We start from the raw sequence: 18,527 nt of genomic DNA, 5'->3' as shown, positions 1-18,527 counted from the left end.
GAATGATGCTTCTGATATCAAGTTTAAAAATATTTCCCTTCTCCTAGGCACAAAATGTTTCTCCTATTTTTTTTCCTAAAAGCTTTGTAGTTTTGCATATCACATTCATATACAAGGTCCACTTTGTGATGCTAAGCTTGGCTTTGCTGTTGCTGGAGGCTTCACTGTTGTTTCTTGTGGTGAGGTTATTGAAGGCTCATGTGCCTCCCCACAGCTCGCCAAGGGCCGCTCGCTCGCATTGCCTACCATGGGACTGTGTTTGCACCGTTGTAGACACAGCTGAGAATATTTGTGCTGATTCATCTGGGGAAGCTCTCTTTGTTTCATTGGTTCTTGTTCTATGAACATCACAGCCCTCCTGACCACTACATGTCCTTGATTTGTATCAACATGTAATAAAGCTCATTAACAGAAGAGTAACTCCTCTGACTTTATTCTTCTTTTTAAATTCACTGTGGCTATTCTAGCACCTTTACATTTCTTCAACTTAATAAAGCTTGTCTCTGACCATTAAGACATCCTTGTGGAGGTTTTAGTTGGAACTCCATTAAACTTGGAAAACTTGACATTGCCTGTTTCTTCTTCTGATCTGTGATATATATTATATATATAATATATATACATATGCATATATACATATATAATATATATATTCAAGTCTTCTTTGATTTCTTATATCAGTGTTTTAAATGTTACCTCCTACAGATATGTCATGTTTAAATGCAAGTATTCCAAGTTTACTTACACCAAATATAAATTGAATTCATCTGCTATTCACCTTTGACTTCTATGTTGTTAGCACCCCCCCTCCAAATAACACAACTTCAAGATCCTTTATGGCTAAACAAAATTTCATTTGTATATCCAGCACATTTTCTTCATTCCTTTGATGCTGGACACTTACGTTGGCTCCATAACTTAGCTATTGTGAGCAATGTTGCAGTAAACATTGTGGCACAAGTATTTTTGTGGCATGTTGACTTGGAAATTTTGGGTAAGCACCAGATGTGTGTGGTATAGCTTAGTCATACGGTAGCTCTAGCTCGTGTTTTTGAAAAAAAAAAATCTCAATACTGATTTCCATACAGGCTAGCCTAGTTTACATTAACACCAGTATTGTGTGTGTGTGTGTGTGTGTGTGTGTCTTTTTTAAGTCTACATCCTCATCAGAATTTGTTGTTCTTCATTTTCTTTATGACTGCCAAGCTGACTGGGTTGAGGTGGAATCTTAATGTACTTTTTATTGCATTGCTTTGATCATTAATGTCTTTAATTTTTTGATATGTTTATTAGCCACCAGTGTTTCATCATTTGAGAACTACCTGTTCATTTTATTGGTCTGCTTATTGAAGGGGCTGTTTGGTGTTTGGTGAGTTCTAAACACCAATTGTATGATGGGTGCGCAGCAAGCAGATTTTCTCCCGTTATGTAGGCTATCACTTCTTTTAGTTGTTTCTCTTGCTATGCAGAAGATTTTTACTTTCATGAAATCACTGTTTTCTGTGTGTGTCATCCTCTGCTTGTCTTCTACCTTCCAATGGACACCTGTGTACATCTTTAAAAGAATTCCATCATTATTTGTGTATGTTTGGGGACCAAGAATTTGCAGTATTTTTCAGGTTGAATCTAGGCATTACAGTATTCAGATAAATTTACAACGACGTGTAGGGCTGATTCACCATTCCTCATGCTGGACTAAACATTACTCTCATTTAGGTTCTTCTAGTTATCCCCCATTTTCTAAATATGATTATTCTGAGTATTTCCTATATACACTTGGGGCACTACACTAATGATGGTACAGTTTTGTTTCCACCACCAAATGTTATTTTTAAAAAACCCATTCACTGTGGACTAGATATAAAACTTCCATTCTCCATTATTCTCTCTGATCAAGTCCCCAGACCTCTGCTGTCATTTGGAAAGCTTCCCTCACCCAACTACTTTATAGAAAAGTCTTGATGGGGATGAGAGCAGCCACCCAAGTGGCTTCTGCTCCCTCTGAATGGATGAAGAGTTCCTCCAACAGCTCCAGGAGAATCTCAATCCTTATCAAGAAACCCACTGGTCACAAGCATCCAGGGAAAATAAAAGGGTGGAAACGCTCCCCAGGTCACTTTGTTGGAGCCTATAGTATCTTGATATTAAGGTGAGATCAAACATGTCCCTAATTAATAGTCACAGGCCATTATTCTTCATGAACATGTAAAGTATTCTTTTTAAAAGTTCAAGTAGAACTCATTACTATAAGAATAGCATGTAATCAAATGGAGGTGGGGCTAATCCAGAGATTCAAAGCTCACCCAATAGTCTATATTTTTAAAAACCTCACAGTTTACTCACAACAAAAACTTGCAGCAAACTCGGGGCAGGTGGACTGACTGCGGCTTAGGGAGCACCATGAAGACCTGAAAGCTAATTACATGCACCGTTTCTTCATTATGCCACCTGTAGAAGTTGCCAAACACAGAGACCTTATCTTGGAAGGAAGGATAATGTCTTTCCTTAAGGGTGAGCCTGAGCTCAACATCTAGTGCACTGGAGGGGAGTAGGAAAATGAGATAGGGATCAGGATTCAAAAGAAATGTGGAGAGGGTTCCCCCTCCCGTTCTCAATGTACTGATAAGGACAAAGGACTTTCTGGAAATCCAGAAACGCGGAGGAGGTTTTGTGTTAACTACATGGAAGGTGGTCCACACCCAGACCAGAACTCCTCATTGTCTTGGGGATCTCCTCTCTATCAGCACTTTCCTGGCTTCTGCACATTCTTCCACCTCAGAGGCTCTTGGAGGTGAAAAGCTTTCTAGGAGGTGACTATAAAGTCGGCAGCTGTGGAAATGAGGAAGGGAGCTCTGCACTGGGGTTATATGGTGGTACCAGGTCACCTCAGCTCTTAGCACTACAAAAGCTCAGAACCGGTAGGTCCTGAGTTGGTCGCCCCCACAGGGCTCAAGCTGGTGACAGGTCCTTCTCTCAGAAACCTAGGCAAGGAGAATGTGACGCCCCTAGAACTCAGATCTCTCCTCAGCGACCAGGAGGGCAGGGAGCGGATCCTCCCTACAGAACTCAGACAGAAAGTGGGTCCACGCTTGGGCGTGGAGCAGGGAGGCAGCACAGACTCTGGGGAGAGAGCGGATTCACCCCACAGAATACCCGGGTGTGTGTGTGTGTGTGTGTGTCACACTTTTGTCGCACAACTCAAGCATCTGCGAGAACCCGAGCTCAAAGCTGGGAGCCTCCGTCGCAATTCACAAGGCCCAGCCAGGACTTCTAGCCCTTCAACACACTCGTAGGGTAACTTGTCTAGGATTTAACCGCGCTCCTTGCCCAAACAACCTAAGTCCACGCCCCAGAGCGTCGATAAGACCTAAGCTCCGCCCCTTCTCTCTGGCCCCGCCCCGTCCCACTCCGGAAGATTTTCTTTTTTTGACAGGCGCCGCGAACACTCGACGGTGACGTCATGGCAGCGCGCCACGGACAAGCTAGGACCCCGTCGCGTTCCTGTCCCTCTGGTCCTTGAGCCGGCGCAGACGGCGAAGTCATGGCCTTGAGGTTGCTGAGACTCGTCCCGGCGTCGGCTCCCGCGCGCGGCCTCGCGGCCGGAGCCCAGCGCGTGGTGAGCGGCGGGTGGCTCCCCTTGCTTGGATCTCGGCCTGTCGGCTCCGAGCCCTGAAGCTCCGGCGGTGTCAGACCCGTGAGCCGCGAGCTCCCGAGGCCTCCACTCACAGCTCCGGTGCAGTGGGACTCACTTTCCGGGCTGCACACGGAGAGCCGAGATGCCGGAGCTCTGGAGCCTGGGCCAGCACGCTCATCCGTTCAGAAGCTGCTTTGTCGAACGCCTTGTAGACTCTGGGGTGGCGTGATGTGGAGCAGCAACAGAAATTTGGGGTAGATTGGGGAGGGTTAGGACTTCCTAAGGTGCATGCAGAATAGCGGGTGACTGACTGTAGGTGCCTAGGGGACCGTGACTGGAAACAGGACACGTCTTATGACGGCATCATAACTTCTTTGCTTTATAGTAGCTAGAACTACATAGGTGGTAAATGGGAAAGGGGTTGGCAATCGTGCTGAGGATTTTTATTTTGAGCAGGAGTGATCCGTGTGTGAAAGAGATGAATGTGAATTAGAGAGAGACGAGGTGTGTGTGAATGTGAGCCTGGATCGGCACTGTCAGCCTAAGCCCCACTATGAATTAGCACTGTCAGCTTAAGCACTATTAGGATCACAGCCGCTAGAGCACAGCATATTCACAATGCACTCGTGACCTTGACCCTCAGAGACTACACTCCTTCCCCTGTATCTTCACACCACCCCCTTCAGTGAGGTCCTTTCACATATTTGTATGTCAGGAGTTCAGTCACAGTGTGAAGTTTTACTGTTTTGCACAATGAGCAATATTATATTTTGGCCTTTACAGTACACACAGAGTAGTTCACAGCCCTAAAAAAATCTATTGTCCTTAATATTCATTTATTCTCCACCCTGTCAACTCCTGACAGCCACTGCGCTTTTGATGATTTTTGTCATTTTGCCTTTTCTAGGCTCGTGTAATCAGTCACACATACTACCAGTGCTTTCTTTGTTTACATAGACTTTTACAGTTATACTTAGAATTCATTTGTGGGGCTGCACCGCTCTTAAGAGTACTTGTTTCTCTTTTAACACACACACACACATACACATACATAATCTAGACAATAATTCTTAAGCCAGATGTTATGGTGCACACTTTTAATCCCAGCATGAGACAGGCAGATCTATGAATTCTAGGGCAGCTTGGTATACAGGGAGTTCCAGACCAGCCAGGGCTACATAGTGAGACTCTTGTCTCAAATCCAGCCCCCCAAAACAGCAAGGAAAAAAAAAAAAGACTCACTGTGTCTTTATGGCCTTTAGTCATTCCCTTTAATTCCATTGTTTGGTTATACTGCCGTTTATCCACTTACCTATTGAAGACCATCTTGGTAGTTTCCCCATAAGGCGATTGTGAAAAAGCTGATTTAAGTATGCATGCGTGCACATTTCTTGTGGGAATGTTTCTTATCACTGGGTGATGTGTTTGCTGGGTTGTTAGTGAGGCTGTAGTTTTATAACCATCTGTCTTCCACCAACTGTCCCATGTGCACTCCTTAGCAGTACAGAGCATCCTGCTGTGTAGGTGCCGACATGAGTGCTGGAAGTCATTGCATTTATGAGTATCCAGTGAGCACACATACACAGCACATCTCCTGGTCCCGGGGGGGGGGGGCGCTCTTTGGCACTTACATGCTACCTGTGTGATCTTTGTAAGATCAGTTTGCTTATTTTAAAATTCGCTGCCCTTTCAGTTACCTTTTAATTCTATATCCTCCACTGTCCCCAGCTTGGTGATTTTTATTTGGGGAAAGTGGATTATTTTTGCTCAGTTTGAGGAGTAGACTGGGAGACTGCTGATGAGGATGTCCCTTGCCTTGTGGAGGAGGGGCGTGAGGAGGACCTTTGCATCCGTGCCGCAGGAGAGGGGGATGATGCTCCTCCACGGAGCCTGGGCGTTCAGCTTCTGCGGGTGGCTACAGAATTAAAGAAAGGGAACAATAATGCTTATGTAGCTCTGTGGATCGTGGGCAGTTCCCACCATTGCGTGCATCATCCTCGGGTTGGAGCATGGAAAGTCTACTTAAGCTTAAGTCTTCTTGCTTTCTCGTGCTTAAAGTGTTTACTCGGAGGTAAGGGAATTAGGTAACGGGTGGAAGGCAGAAGCCTAGATCAGAGATGTCCTTTTATTTTGTCAGGTCCCCCTCCCTGCTACCATGTGTGCATATCCATCCTTCTGTCCGTCCGTCCATCCATCCATCCAGTTTCCATTAACATAGCAAGCATCCTTGTTTCCTGCTCTGTTCTGAGACCTAAGGAAGTGAACAGCCAGTTCTCAGAGAGCTAACACTGAGGAAGAAGGGAGTCAGGTTATTAAACAAGAGGCGCCTCTTAGTGTTTTATACAATAGCTGCTAATGCCTGCAGTAACCAGAGCGGTGATGTGATGTTGTGTTTTCCAGGGAAGAATTCATACCAGTGTGCACTGCAAGCTGAGGTATGGGCTTTTGGCCTCCATTCTTGGTGATAAGACAACCAAAAAGCTGCATGAGTACAGCCGAGTGATAACAGTAGATGGGAACATATGCTCTGGGAAAAGCAAGCTCGCAAGGGAGATCGCAGAGCAACTAGGTATGCACCGGGCAGAGTGGCCCTGGCCTGTCAGGCATGTGGCTGCTTATCCCACCTAGAATTTGCTTGGCTATTGACTAGGTAGATTTAGGCCTAAGGTAGGTCTTTTACAGTTTTTAATTGCTTGTTGAGTATATGATTATAATCTTAGTGTTTGCAAGGCTACAGCAAGAGGATCGCCATGAGATTAAGGCAAGCTTGGGCTATGTAGTGAGTACTAGGCCAACCATAGCTTCATGGGGAGACCCTGTCTCAAAAAGATCAAATCAGGAAGGGTGTTAATCTTTCAAAGAGAACATTAAAACATCCCTGGCAGTTACCAGTTGGAATTGGACTTTACCTGGGAGTGCAACAGAGTCCTTGTCTGAGTTGCCCTGCCAGAGGAGCTGTCACTACATTGGGGCGATGGGACATGCCCATCATGCAGCCATCTGCCTGCTTGCCTTTGGGAATATTGGACTGCAGCAGTGGGGTGAGGGTTGGAAGGGGTATGCTGATCTACTTGGTTTTAGAGAATGGAGAAGCATGTTCTTTAGCTGTAGTCCACAGCATAGAATGTGCTTCTTGAGTATGTGATGAAGTGTGGGCACACAGGGGACTTTTCCTTGGGTTCTGATGGCAATAACATTCAAGTTGTCTTTGGGTTTCTGTCCCACCACACACTTGCAGTAGGAGTGAGTGGTCTACCCGTGCTTCATCCAGGTCTTCTCTCCTTAGGCATGAAGCACTACCCAGAAGCAGGGATACAGTACTCAAGCACCACCACAGGCGATGGAAGGCCCCTCGACATAGAGTTTAGTGGCAGCTGTAGTTTAGAGAAATTTTATGATGACCCCAAGAGCAACGATGGCAACAGCTACCGCCTGCAGTCCTGGCTGTATGCCAACCGCCTCCTTCAGTACTCAGATGCCCTGGAGCACCTGCTGAGCACAGGTATGGTTGTGTCCTTGGTCAGGGGTGGAGGGCATTCTCTTTGATTCCTTTCTGAGGAGAGGTTTTCTGAAAAGGTACTTTTAGGTAAGTTCTGTGTATCCAGTAAGATCCTAAGTCCTCGAAATCCCTGTTGATGCAGGCTCAAAATAGTGTAGCCTTATTGTTGCTGCCCATGACAGGGAGATCTGCAGCTTGTTGATGGTATGACACTGCGTTTGGAGGACAGCATACAGGTAACTGGGAAAATGTGAAGTCACATTTATGAGGATGGACTGCATGTCCCATGGAGAGAGACATGGATGACAGCCATTGGGTTTTCTGGAGGGACAGTGGTCAGTTTAAAAGTTAAACCTTGAAAAGGTGGCAGAGGTGGGGGTCCTGGTGCCCATTCAGTTAAAAGAAACTGTGTCCCCAGATGTTATCCAAGTAAATGTTTGAACAGACAATGTATAGAGTGGGAGACTGGCATCAGGGACCAGGAAGCAGTTAGGACGTGAGAGGAGAGCTGATGATAGAACCAGAGTGTGTAGATAAGGTCAGAGTATAGCCCTTCCTGCCCTGAACACAGAATGCCCTGAGAACGAACAGTAGACATCCTGCTGAACCTGTAGTCGAAGCTGTGTGCCAGGAACTGTATTCACAGTGCTATGTTGTGGGGAGGGAGAAAGGATGTGGTCGGTATTTAAGGCTATTCTACCCCTTAGAGCAGTGGCTGCCCTGTGGTTGATGAGTGAATTGTGTGGGAGAAGGGGTAGCTGGCGTGTAAAGCTGTGTGTTACTTTGTATGACCGCCCATGATTGATGGACAGATTGTGTGAGAAAGACTGGGTAGCTTATATTTAAGGCTGTGTCTACTTCCTGTAGCAGTGGTTTCCTTGTGGTTGATGGTGGGTTTAGAAACAAGTTCAGCTGCCCCCAGGAAGTTGGCTCAGTGATTCTGAGCTGTGAGAACAAGAATGTAAACAAGGCCTCAAGATAGCTGATAAAGCTGCTTCCCAAACTCGCATTTGGGACTCATTGACTGGGACTCTGGGTTCTGGAGCACACGGCACGTGTCCACAGACCCCAAGTCATGCTGAAGTTGCCACAGAAGTGTCTGGTTTTTATTTTCCAATTGTATTAATGATTATTTCTTTCCATGGATGGAAGCTCTGGTCTTAGTGTTATTGCTAGAAACTTATGTGGTCTGGAGTCTCCCTCTTGGGAGCTGCTCTGGAGAGCTGGTCCTAGGTGAAGTTACAGAACAACCAGTTTTCTCTCTGTGGTAAGTGGTGCCTCGGGGCCAATTCTCCTGAGGGAAAAGTTCTGCCTGGGCCTCGCAGGGTGGATCGCAGGGACTTTTAAAGATCTTGAGTGGTTATATTGCATGGAGCTGGTGATGCTGGTAATAAAGGCGAGAAGTTGCCAGCTGAGAGTTTTAAACTTGGAAGTCTTTTCTCTGAAGGAGAGAGGAGGTTTTAGCACAACTTCATCAGACTGAATTTGGAAGTGTCCTGCTGCTGAGAAGGAAGGATCATGATATAATTGCGAGATGGCATCTTCTGTGAGCCTCCAGTTTGCCTTCTCACCGAGTACGATGGGAACACTCACCTTTGGCTTCTTCAGCATGACCACCTCAAAGACAGGAGTATCCCCGGGGAGCTGTGTGTCTCTCAGAGCATGCTAAAAGATGTACAAGACACTGGACCTAGAGAAAGAAGTGATCTGAGATTGTTACCTGACCGCTGGTCTAGAAAGCATATTTGATTGGAGTGTAAAGCAGTTGTCTGTCAACAGAACAATGCTCCGAACCAGGGTGTTGTTTGGGCCATGATTGCTCTGAGACCGTAATCTGAAACAGCTGTTGAAAGAGAACAAATAGTTTTCTTTACTGATGGAGATGGTCTCAAGAGAAAAAGGAATGGTGCATTGGCCCCATGGTCTAGCATTGTACCAAATGCTGCAATGGCACCTCTTGTGACAAGCCCATGAGTTTGTCCCATTTCCAGACACATGAGATAACTAAGAGTTATGAAATTATCCTGAACTTGAAACATTTGTATATTAATTCTTTATATTCAGATGCTTTAGAGGCCCTGATGACTGTGAGAAGTAGGGCGTGGATTGGAGGAGGAGGCCAGGATCAGAGAGGTCCCAGTGATCCTCAAGGATCTGTCACAGGTGATGGAGAAGACAGAGTTGTCCCAGTCCAAAAGAGCACTGTGGTTTAAAGTGTACCCTGTTTGTAGGTAGTGTGGTCTTTGAGTGTATATAGTAAGAACTGGAATCGTAAGTCACTGCAATTTTGTTGTTCTTGGCTTTCTATTTCTAAAATGAAATTTCTAGTGAGAAGTACTTTTTAATCTGTTTGGTTCATATTTTTTGTTTACGTGTTTTTGACAGGACAAGGTGTGGTCTTGGAGCGCTCCATCTACAGTGACTTTGTCTTCCTGGAGGCAATGTACAACCAGGGCTATATCCGAAAGCAGTGTAAGTTGTTTAACATACCCGTGGTGTGCGTGTGCCTCTGCTGATAGGGTGAGGGGGGAGTATTTCGAATTAAATAAGTGCTGTGGTATACTGTTTTCCCCAGGTTAGGAGGGAGCTCACCAAGTCCCCATTGTCTTCTTCACCCTAAATAGCTATCTTTTGTCCCTTTACTTACCCTGTAAGCAAAGTGGCATCCTTGGTGCTCAGGAATACTCAGGCATCCCACAGCTCCCGTAGCCATTCCCTAGGAGACCCGTGACCCTCAGTTCAGTCCTACGGCCTCACTAGTTTTCTGTGGCCTGTGTAACTAATTGTGCTGAACTCTCCAGTTTCTAGCATATGGGTTTATGGACTTGGGTTGTTTTACTTCCCCCTCTGTCCCTGCACAGTTGCCAGCGTCCTTGCTTCCCTCCAATTGATGACTCTATTTTAGGAACATTGGCGTTGGTTACATCATTGGCAGATAACAAAGGAGAAAGAATTAAAGGCTGTTAGTTGAAGTAGGCTGGCCTGGGAACCCCAAGGAGGTTGGCGTATCTGTAAAGAGTTTGCACATGCTGTGCTTGGCCTGTGTCAGGTTCTTGCCTGTGTGCTTGATGGCTGCAGCAGTGGGCACTGAAATCTGGAGGTCAGTGCACGTGTACTTGATCAGGGAAACTGAGGCAAACAAAGGAATGATTGCAATCTGAGGTTTTGGCTCTGGCCCTGCTGTTTCCTTTTGGGTGGCTAGAGGTCGTGCACCTGTGTGTGAGGAGCAGGAAGAGTGAGCAGAAACATGCTGCTTCAGTCTGAGGGGAAGCCTGCCCTATACATGCCAAGCAGCAGTTGAGGTTGGTCAACAGGGATTTCTGAGGCACTGTGAGCATAGTTCTGGCTGGATGTGCAGGCACACCAAGCAAGGCTTTTGCTGTCCTAGGGAAGGGACCTTAAGACAGCAGAAATGAGGAGTGGCCGAACAGCATCCCTGGCATCCACCCCTCAGCTGATCCAGAGTGCTGTGGAGAAGCACCCTGCAATCCACCTAATGTGGTGGTGGTCAGAGTCATGACCAGGGACAGCTCCTGTGGTAACTGGTCTTCAGGGATTATCCACCGAGTACAGGAGGGAGTGAGGACGGCTGATTCGTCAGTATTAGGCGAGTGCTGTTGTAGAAAGGCTGGGGGCTGGCCAGTGTGGTGTTGGAGTGGCAGTCAGGGCATGGACAAGCAAGGACTGGCACCTTATTAGGGCGGGAAGTTCGGATAGCTTCTGGAAGGACCGAGGGACCACTGAGCATGTAGGTGAGAAGGAAGAAGGTGATAGTTAGGTGGTCACAGGAATGTCTGGAGAGAACATGTGTGGTGAGGGAAAAGTCCAAGGGAAGGAGGCCGGTTGGGGGGAAGTGGGAAGGGAACAGGTGGCCTAGGTTGGAGGACACTGGTAGCAGGAGCTATCTACTCCCAAGGCTAAAGTTGACAAGAAGGATTCAGTGGTCACTCTTGCAGAAGCACAGCAGGAGTGAAATGCAAGATCACGTTCTAGAATGAAGTGGAATCAGTAGGCTGCATGGTGGCTTCTCTTTGCTAATCTTGGATGTGAAATTCTCTGAGATGGGCTCAAGATACACCTACAGACAGATTCCTGCTGCTAAGGCCTGAGGAATAGATGTCAGGAGTGACAGTGGGCCTGCTTTGATTCGATAATGCCCATGAGTGACAATGGAGAGGCAGCCAGGTCCTGGGTACAATTCTGAGGAGGCAGAAACCCCAAGGGGTAAAGCTCCATGGTTTTGTGTGCACAAGGAGGGAGGGAGGGAGGGGTTGGCCATACCACCATTGGATTTCACCTGTATAGGGTTAGTGACTGTAGTCAGTCATGTTAGTACCAGAATAGGGAAAAGCACATTAGTTAATGTCTGGCATCCACCAAGGGAAAAATGGCCTAAGGAATGGGATATAAACAAGTAGGCAAATGGAGATGGGACAGAGGAAGCAAGAAGAGGGCCTGGGCTGGTACATTGCAAGTCTAGCAAGCAGGGCAACGCATAGCTTTCTCCTTGAGTAGGTGTGGTCAGGGCAGTTGGGGCAGGTGCCTTAGCCCATGGGCATGCTTCCATCACACTTTTCTTGCTCCGTGGTCTTGGTCACAGAGCAGTCAGTCCAAGATAGCCTTCAACACAGTGACCTCGAGGGTCACTGGAATGTTCAGAAGTGAAGTGTCTTTCCATGGGCTTAGTGCAAGCCCCCACATATCACTTCTGAATGATTTACCATGGAAACAGTGTTTCTCAACACTGTGTAGAAGTTCCCAAGTGTGGATATCCCACTGTGAACCTAGTGCATTCTCCCTATTGGGGCTAGTGTGGGTAGGTTGTGCGTGATGACCCTGGGCTGTTGTTCTTTCTAATAACAGAGTGATCATCAGGACTGTGGTGTCTGTTGGGTGCCGAGGTGAGATGACTGTGGCAGTCTCTGTGCTCTGCTTCACTTCTGTGTAAATCTGATTCACTAGATGCTTGCATCAAAGTCTCTGAGACATTCTGAACCCAGGTGTAGCCTACGTTTTTCAGCTGAATCTGAAATACTTAGAACTCCCTTTATTGTAAAGAAACAGATACACATATCTGGGTGTACTATGAATCCCAGCTCAAGAAACATATGAGGAGAATGCAGGTGTGCCTCCAGCTTGCCCAGGAAGTGAGGTAGACACACTCAGGGTCTGTCCTGTGGGCAGTGGTTAGGTTAAGTCTTGGTATAGATCCTCATGTGCCAGGAGAAGCCTGGAGCCATTTGGACTCTGATGGTGATGGGCTCTCTTGTAGGTGTCGACCACTATAATGAAATTAAGCGGCTCACTCTTCCGGAGTACCTGCCACCACATGCAGTCATCTATATTGATGTGCCCGTGCCAGAGATACAGAGCAGGATCCAGAAGAAAGGAGATGTAAGTCATTACCCATAAGAACCAGGTGTCTACATATTTTTATGATCAGCATGTGACAGGTGCCAGTTCCCAGTGGCCTTTATAGGTCAGCACACATGTGCAGGAGATCCCAGCCATGAACACACATCTGTCCCCGAGTCATTCTTGTGGGGAGACAGAGAGCACCCCATCTACTCTGCCTGGACCTTTTTCTTCTCAGAGTCTCATGTCCTCTGTCCTGGAAATGAAAGTGACTTGGATGTCCTTCCCATGCCCTGACTCTATAGAGAGCCATGTGCTCCGTATCCAGCTGCCCTTTAGTTGACCTCTGAGAGATGAATAGATGCTGGTCGTGGGGAAGACATGGCCTTTGCATGCTGTGGTGGAGACATGGGTTGAGGCAGTGAGCTTAGAGTGGCCATCCTCAGTGCTGTGTCCTCGCAGGGGCTCTGGGGCATCATTCCTAGTGCAGGCATCAAGTGTTTTTTAAAACGTGTACTGATTACTATTATTGTATGTACTACCATGTATTGTAAATTGTCAAGAGGTGCATGTATCCCAGCACGCACACAGAAGTGTGAGGACCACTTTGTGACATTCTCTCTTCCCCTTTCACATGGGTTCCAGAGATTGGTCCCAGGTGGCTAGGCTGTGTGGCGAGCACCTTAACCCACTGAGACATCTTGCTTACCCTCCAGGTGAACCAGCTCTTCCCTGCCCTGACAAGGACAAGTGAACCATTTTGTTTGTGCTTGTCCCTCGGGCTGTGTAAGAGCTCACTCTAAGTTGATGAATAATTCAGGACTTGCCATGGAATTACAGAGGGAACTGCAAACATTTAATCTCCTTCATAAAATAACTTTCAGCAAAACTGCCATAGCAGTCAGTGAGAAAACCCAAGTCATATTCCATAGCTGTAGGAAGAAATTGTGTTAAGCTAGATAACATATTTGAAATGTTTCAAATACTTGTGAGTCCAAGTTTGAGCTGTCACCTATGTGTTTTCTAAGTCAAGTCTTAGTCTCACCAACACAAAAACAGTCGCTTTATAAAAGGGGGATGGGGTGGTCATGACACAGGTTCCTCTGTAGTCAGCAATCATTCTCACTGCCTTTCCCCTGAAGTTGGTAGTTCTTTAGAAGAAGGAGTACCTCCAGTTGTGGTCACATTTTACATACATACATACATACATACATACAACTTTTTTTAAAAAATGAGTCTGAACACCTCCCGGGATGTTTTTTCTGCTTTTGTTTAGCCACATGAAATGAAGGTCACCTCTGCCTATCTCCAGGACATTGAGAATGCCTACAAGAAAACCTTCCTCCCCCAAATGAGGTAAGCCCAGCCTAGCGCTCCCATGTAAGACATTGCCTTGCAGAGGCTGGAGCCACACAGCCCAGAGTGCTTTCTCTCCACTCTCAGCCTCAAGCTGCAGAGCCAATGGGAGCCTTTTCAATTCAGGTTTTGTACATTTGTTTGGGTAGGCTTTTTGGTTTTTTTTGGTTTTGTTTTCAATTTTTCCTCTCCTGTTATGTCCTTAAAATTCTTGATTCTAAAAATAAATCTATTCTCAAGTCCATGGCAAATCTTAGCACTAAAGGTCCTGTGCATTCTATTCAGGTAGTGAGTAGATATCTAGAAAAACCACTCAGCATGACTGAAGAGTAAATCCATGAATACACAGCCACATGGGTCCTTTGAGTGGGCATCCTTGGCCAGCACCACCAGCTGGGTTGTCTTCTATTCCTGTTATGTTGAAGCATGAGAGAAGTGTGCTTTCCTCACTCCACGTGGCTCTCCAGTCCTTGGCATATTGTGTATAACAGATTGTTTGATACTGAAAATCTTCAGGGTACTTAAAACTATGAATAAAAACAAAATGAAGTGAGTGATCTTTGCCTTCCACAGTCACACTGTGGTGGCATGAATTCCAGGACACTCAGGTCCCAGATGGTGGGGGATGCTTATGTCAGAACAAGGGGCTCTGGTGGCTGGGCTACTGGGCATTTGCACAGACCTGCTCCCTGGAAATGCTGACCCTGTGCCTTTCATTCTGTCTTACAGTGAGATGTGCGAGGTGTTGGTGTACAGTTCCTGGGAAGCTGAAGACCCAACCAAGGTGGGGCTATGCCAGCCAGCGGCAGACACTCTTCAGCTTGATGCTCAGGGTCCCCAGGCATCCTGACGAGGTTGATTCCTGCTAGTTTAGAGCACTGGCATGTCATAATCAAATGGCAAAATCCACCCAACGCACACTGCTCGTCAGCCACCCTGAGCTGTGAAGCTTTTGACTCTTCAAAAAATAGCTTTGTATGTGTGAGCTTAAAACTAAATGCAGAGACGCAGAATCAAATGCAAAGATGCAGAATCAAATGGGACTTGTATCAAAAAACATGACAGAACCTTGCCTTAGTTCAAAGGAAAAGTTAGTCATTTTAAGAGAACTGTTTTCCTTAAGTCTGCATTGTGTGAAATTCCAGTTAATAAGTACATTTTATGAAATCCCAGTTAGTCTTGATGGAGTTTTCAGGGAACTTAATGAGTAACAACTAAGAAAATTCTGAAAAGGAGTAATTCAGGACACCTGCTCTCCCAAGTACAAAAGTGTATGCACAGTAAGGGAGAGATTGGGTCGTCAGTACAAGAGTAACAGGCCATTCGGTTAGTGTGAGTTGGCTTTGGTTCACCAGACTCCAGGAACAGCACAGAAAGACTCTTCAAGATAATAAAAATCAAAAAGTGAAGTAAGAGGGGAAAAGTAATTACTTAAATGGTATTAAGGTAAATAGATAGACATTTGGTGAAAAAACAGAAACAAGTTCGAGGCCAGCCTGAACTACATAGTAAAGTCAAGACCAGCTTGGGCTGCATAATAAGACCCTGTTAACAACAACAAAAACTAATACTGCCCCCACCCCCAGCCTGGAGTTCTGCTGTGTATTTCATTGTATATTCATTGTATCTAAAGCTTCAATTACCAGCAGACAGGCCTGGCCTAGAAAGGCTTGTTTGTAATGCCAGCACTTGGGAAGCAGAGGCAGGAAGATTATTTTAAGTGTGAGGCAGCCTGGTCTAATAGTGAGTTCCAGGCTAGCCAGGGCTGCATGGCAAAACCCAGTCTCAGACAGAAGTAAAGGCCAGGAAAGGGTTAGTTAACACTAAGGAGCATACAAGTGCCAGCTCAGGCTCCTCAGACCTGCAGAAGGACCTTGCAGAGCTGATGGCTGTGAGCCACCTGCATGCCCAGCCCCTCTGTACAGAGGGCAGGAGGAAGGGGACCCGGTGAGTTCTTCTACCAGGGAACAGCATTCTCTCAGAAGGAAGCTGTGTTTAGTGCGGTTCTGCTGCTTCCTGTAAGCATTCTTTTGAGTTCCTGGCTTGACCTGCTTGGACTGGAAAGCTGGTTTCACTACCTTCCTGGACCAACACTAAGTTGTTCACATTCAGTTTATTTTTGTACCTTTTGATTGGTGTTTAGATAGTATATCTTAGAATTACGAACCTCCAGCCTTTAAGTGAGGTCCGAGCTGGGCATGTTGTGGATCAGCAGTGAGAGTGAGAAGATTGTCTCTCTGAAGGGCAGGAGTAGAGGCCTGGGCTCTCCAGGAGTATGTTGGTGTTCACTCCTCTGCTTCTCTGTGTGGCTGCCTTCCCTTGCAGAAGGAGCTTGTTTAGGAAGATATGGGTACTCTCCTTAATTGGCTTTCCTCTCATCTCACCTTTCTTCCCATCATCAGGGTGGCTTCTGTCCCCTTGCTCTTTCGGAATGTTGAGGGGGCAGGGTCATGCTGGGCCCACTCAAGTCCCACCATTCTGTTCTTGATTTGTATGTCTTCTTGGTTTGTATGATCTGCCAGATCTGTAAACGTGCAGTGTTGCCGAGTTCACAAGTCTAAGCTGGAGTTGTCTGTTTCTATTGCTTTAGGTGATAGAGGACATTGAATACCTTGAGTACAACAAAGGGCCTTGGCTGAAACAGGACGATTGGACCTTTCACTACCTGCGGATGCTGTGAGTCACTGGGCAAACTTCTGGGGTGGGTGTACACTACAGGGGTCTGCTGCATGCTGTAGAAGTGGACAGTTTTTAAATGACCAATGCTTCAATTAGTTGTCAACTGCACCAGCCAGGACTGCAGTCTTTGCCCCCTTTCCTTCTGAGCAACTCACCGTACGTAGTAGTTTTTGTTATTAATTTCATCATTATTTTGCTTCTACTCTGTGCCAGGTTTGGTTTTAGTTTGAGAGACTTGAAGATCAAATAAAACTTGTGCTCTCAGCAGAGGCGCATTTTAGTGGGAGCTGCAAGCAAACTAGGGCCTGGAACTGTTGAGTTAGAAAGGCCACTCCCAAGTCTGACTCCTGGTAAGCTTCAGACCCAGGGCCGAGTCCTGCTTCCTCAGCCTTTTCATGCAAAGGCAGATACACCTTGGTCACTCAGCCCCTGCCACTCACTTCCTTCCCTCCAGTTAAGGCTGCTCGGAGTATCTTCCTGCCACATTCACGGCAAGGGACAAACTACTGCAACAAAATAACCTCAGGGAAAGAACTTTGAATTTCAGAGGGGACAGGCTTCCCGTTCTTCTGTTTATCCCTGTGTCTATAAGCGAGCTTGCAGCCCTCTGTTGGACCATGTGTGTATCCTGAGCAGATGCACCTACTCGGGGCCCACAGGAAGAGTTGGATGCCTTGTATTTCCATAGAGGATATGCTAGATCCTTAAAGAGACTTCCAGAGATGCAGTTGTACCAGCAGGTTACTTTCATTGAGAATAAGAATTGTTACTGGGTCAGACTGTACAGATAAATACATTTTACAACTATGGATTTTTTTTTCTTTTTTGGCAAGATTATTCTGTAGGAACTAATGGTATTGAATATTTTATGTGTAAAGAAGCACAGTTAGGGTTGAGAGGTAACCTAGTTAACTAGTAAGAGACCTGAGTAGATCCCAGGCACCCCATAAGAATCTAGGTTTAGTTGTGCGTGCTTGTGTGGAAGCAGAGGGGTCCCTGGGGCTTGCTGACCAGCCAGACAGCCAAATTCTTTCAGTAAGAAACCCTGCCTCAAACAGTAAGACTGAAAGAGAATGAGGAAGACTCAGAATTACCCTCTGGTCTCTGTACACATTAGAGACACAAACATGCACACATGTATTTGCACACACACAGGAACATGAGTGTGTACATCTGAATACACAATGATGCAGTGTAATTAAATAAAAATCAAAGGAAACCTGCCAATTTGTTCAGAGAAAAGAGTCGAGTTGGCATGCAGTTTCTAAAGTTGAGTTACGTTCCTCCTGGGTGCTTTGAGTCCTTTTCCTGCTGGTGACTTTCAAAGAGCCAGGTGTTGGCTGTTTATGGCGGCTTTGTTTTCAGTGATGGTTTTCACTATTCCTCCTGCTTCCTTAGATCTCAGCTGCTCTCTTCAGCATCGCAGGGTAGACAGCTGACTTAGACCCTCTGGCCTAACAAAGCCCTGGGTCACTCAGCTTCACTAAGGTAAAATATTTTCAGAATTCTGTTGAGACTTTCCTGTCTCACGAATGATTTAGGAGTGTGCTGTCCTAGAGGTTTTAGTACTAGAGATGGGCTGTTGCTGTGAAGAACTTGACCATGTTTTATTTATTTGTTTTGTTTTAAGAATGTGGAAGGCTTTGATGCTTTAGATTAGTAAAGTAGTTGAATTTTGTAAGCAGAACGTAATGGACTCTTCTAGTAGGAACTTGAAAGTCAGTAGAACTGAGGGTCATACTCATGCATGGACTTCACCAACAACTAGGCTGTGATATCTTGGCAAAGAATCTGGCTGCCTTCTGCCCTTGTCCTGAGAACTTGCCTGAAGCTATTAAGTAATAGACTAATCTCTTTGGCAGAGGAAATTTCAAGAGAGTATAGCATTGAGTCTGTGGTTTGGTTATTATTGATAACCTGTATATAGTTCTACACTGAAAAAGAGCAAATGGAACAGAAAGAAATAACAACATATATAATCTGGAGGAAAATAAAAGCACTAGG

General features: G+C 46.0%; 1 protein-coding gene across 1 annotated transcript in view; it reads left to right on the top strand.

The window, feature by feature from the left end:
- Positions 1 to 3,470: 3,470 nt before the first annotated feature.
- The window catches only part of Ndufa10 (NADH:ubiquinone oxidoreductase subunit A10), a 31,988-nt gene continuing 16,931 nt past the window's right edge, over positions 3,471 to 18,527 (top strand). The window contains exons 1-8 of the mRNA XM_021198206.2: positions 3,471 to 3,616; positions 6,035 to 6,203; positions 6,921 to 7,136; positions 9,519 to 9,605; positions 12,406 to 12,527; positions 13,765 to 13,844; positions 14,574 to 14,628; positions 16,435 to 16,520. Of these exons, the coding sequence (XP_021053865.1) occupies positions 3,542 to 3,616; positions 6,035 to 6,203; positions 6,921 to 7,136; positions 9,519 to 9,605; positions 12,406 to 12,527; positions 13,765 to 13,844; positions 14,574 to 14,628; positions 16,435 to 16,520 (890 nt within the window). The 5' untranslated portion in view covers positions 3,471 to 3,541. The remainder of the gene's footprint in view (positions 3,617 to 6,034; positions 6,204 to 6,920; positions 7,137 to 9,518; positions 9,606 to 12,405; positions 12,528 to 13,764; positions 13,845 to 14,573; positions 14,629 to 16,434; positions 16,521 to 18,527) is intronic.

The sequence above is a fragment of the Mus pahari genome, chromosome 5, assembly GCF_900095145.1.
Source record: "Mus pahari chromosome 5, PAHARI_EIJ_v1.1, whole genome shotgun sequence".
NCBI classification, from domain to species: Eukaryota; Metazoa; Chordata; class Mammalia; order Rodentia; family Muridae; genus Mus; species Mus pahari.
The sequence above is the reverse complement of the archived record's forward strand: the minus strand, read 5'-3'. Positions and strand labels throughout refer to the sequence as shown.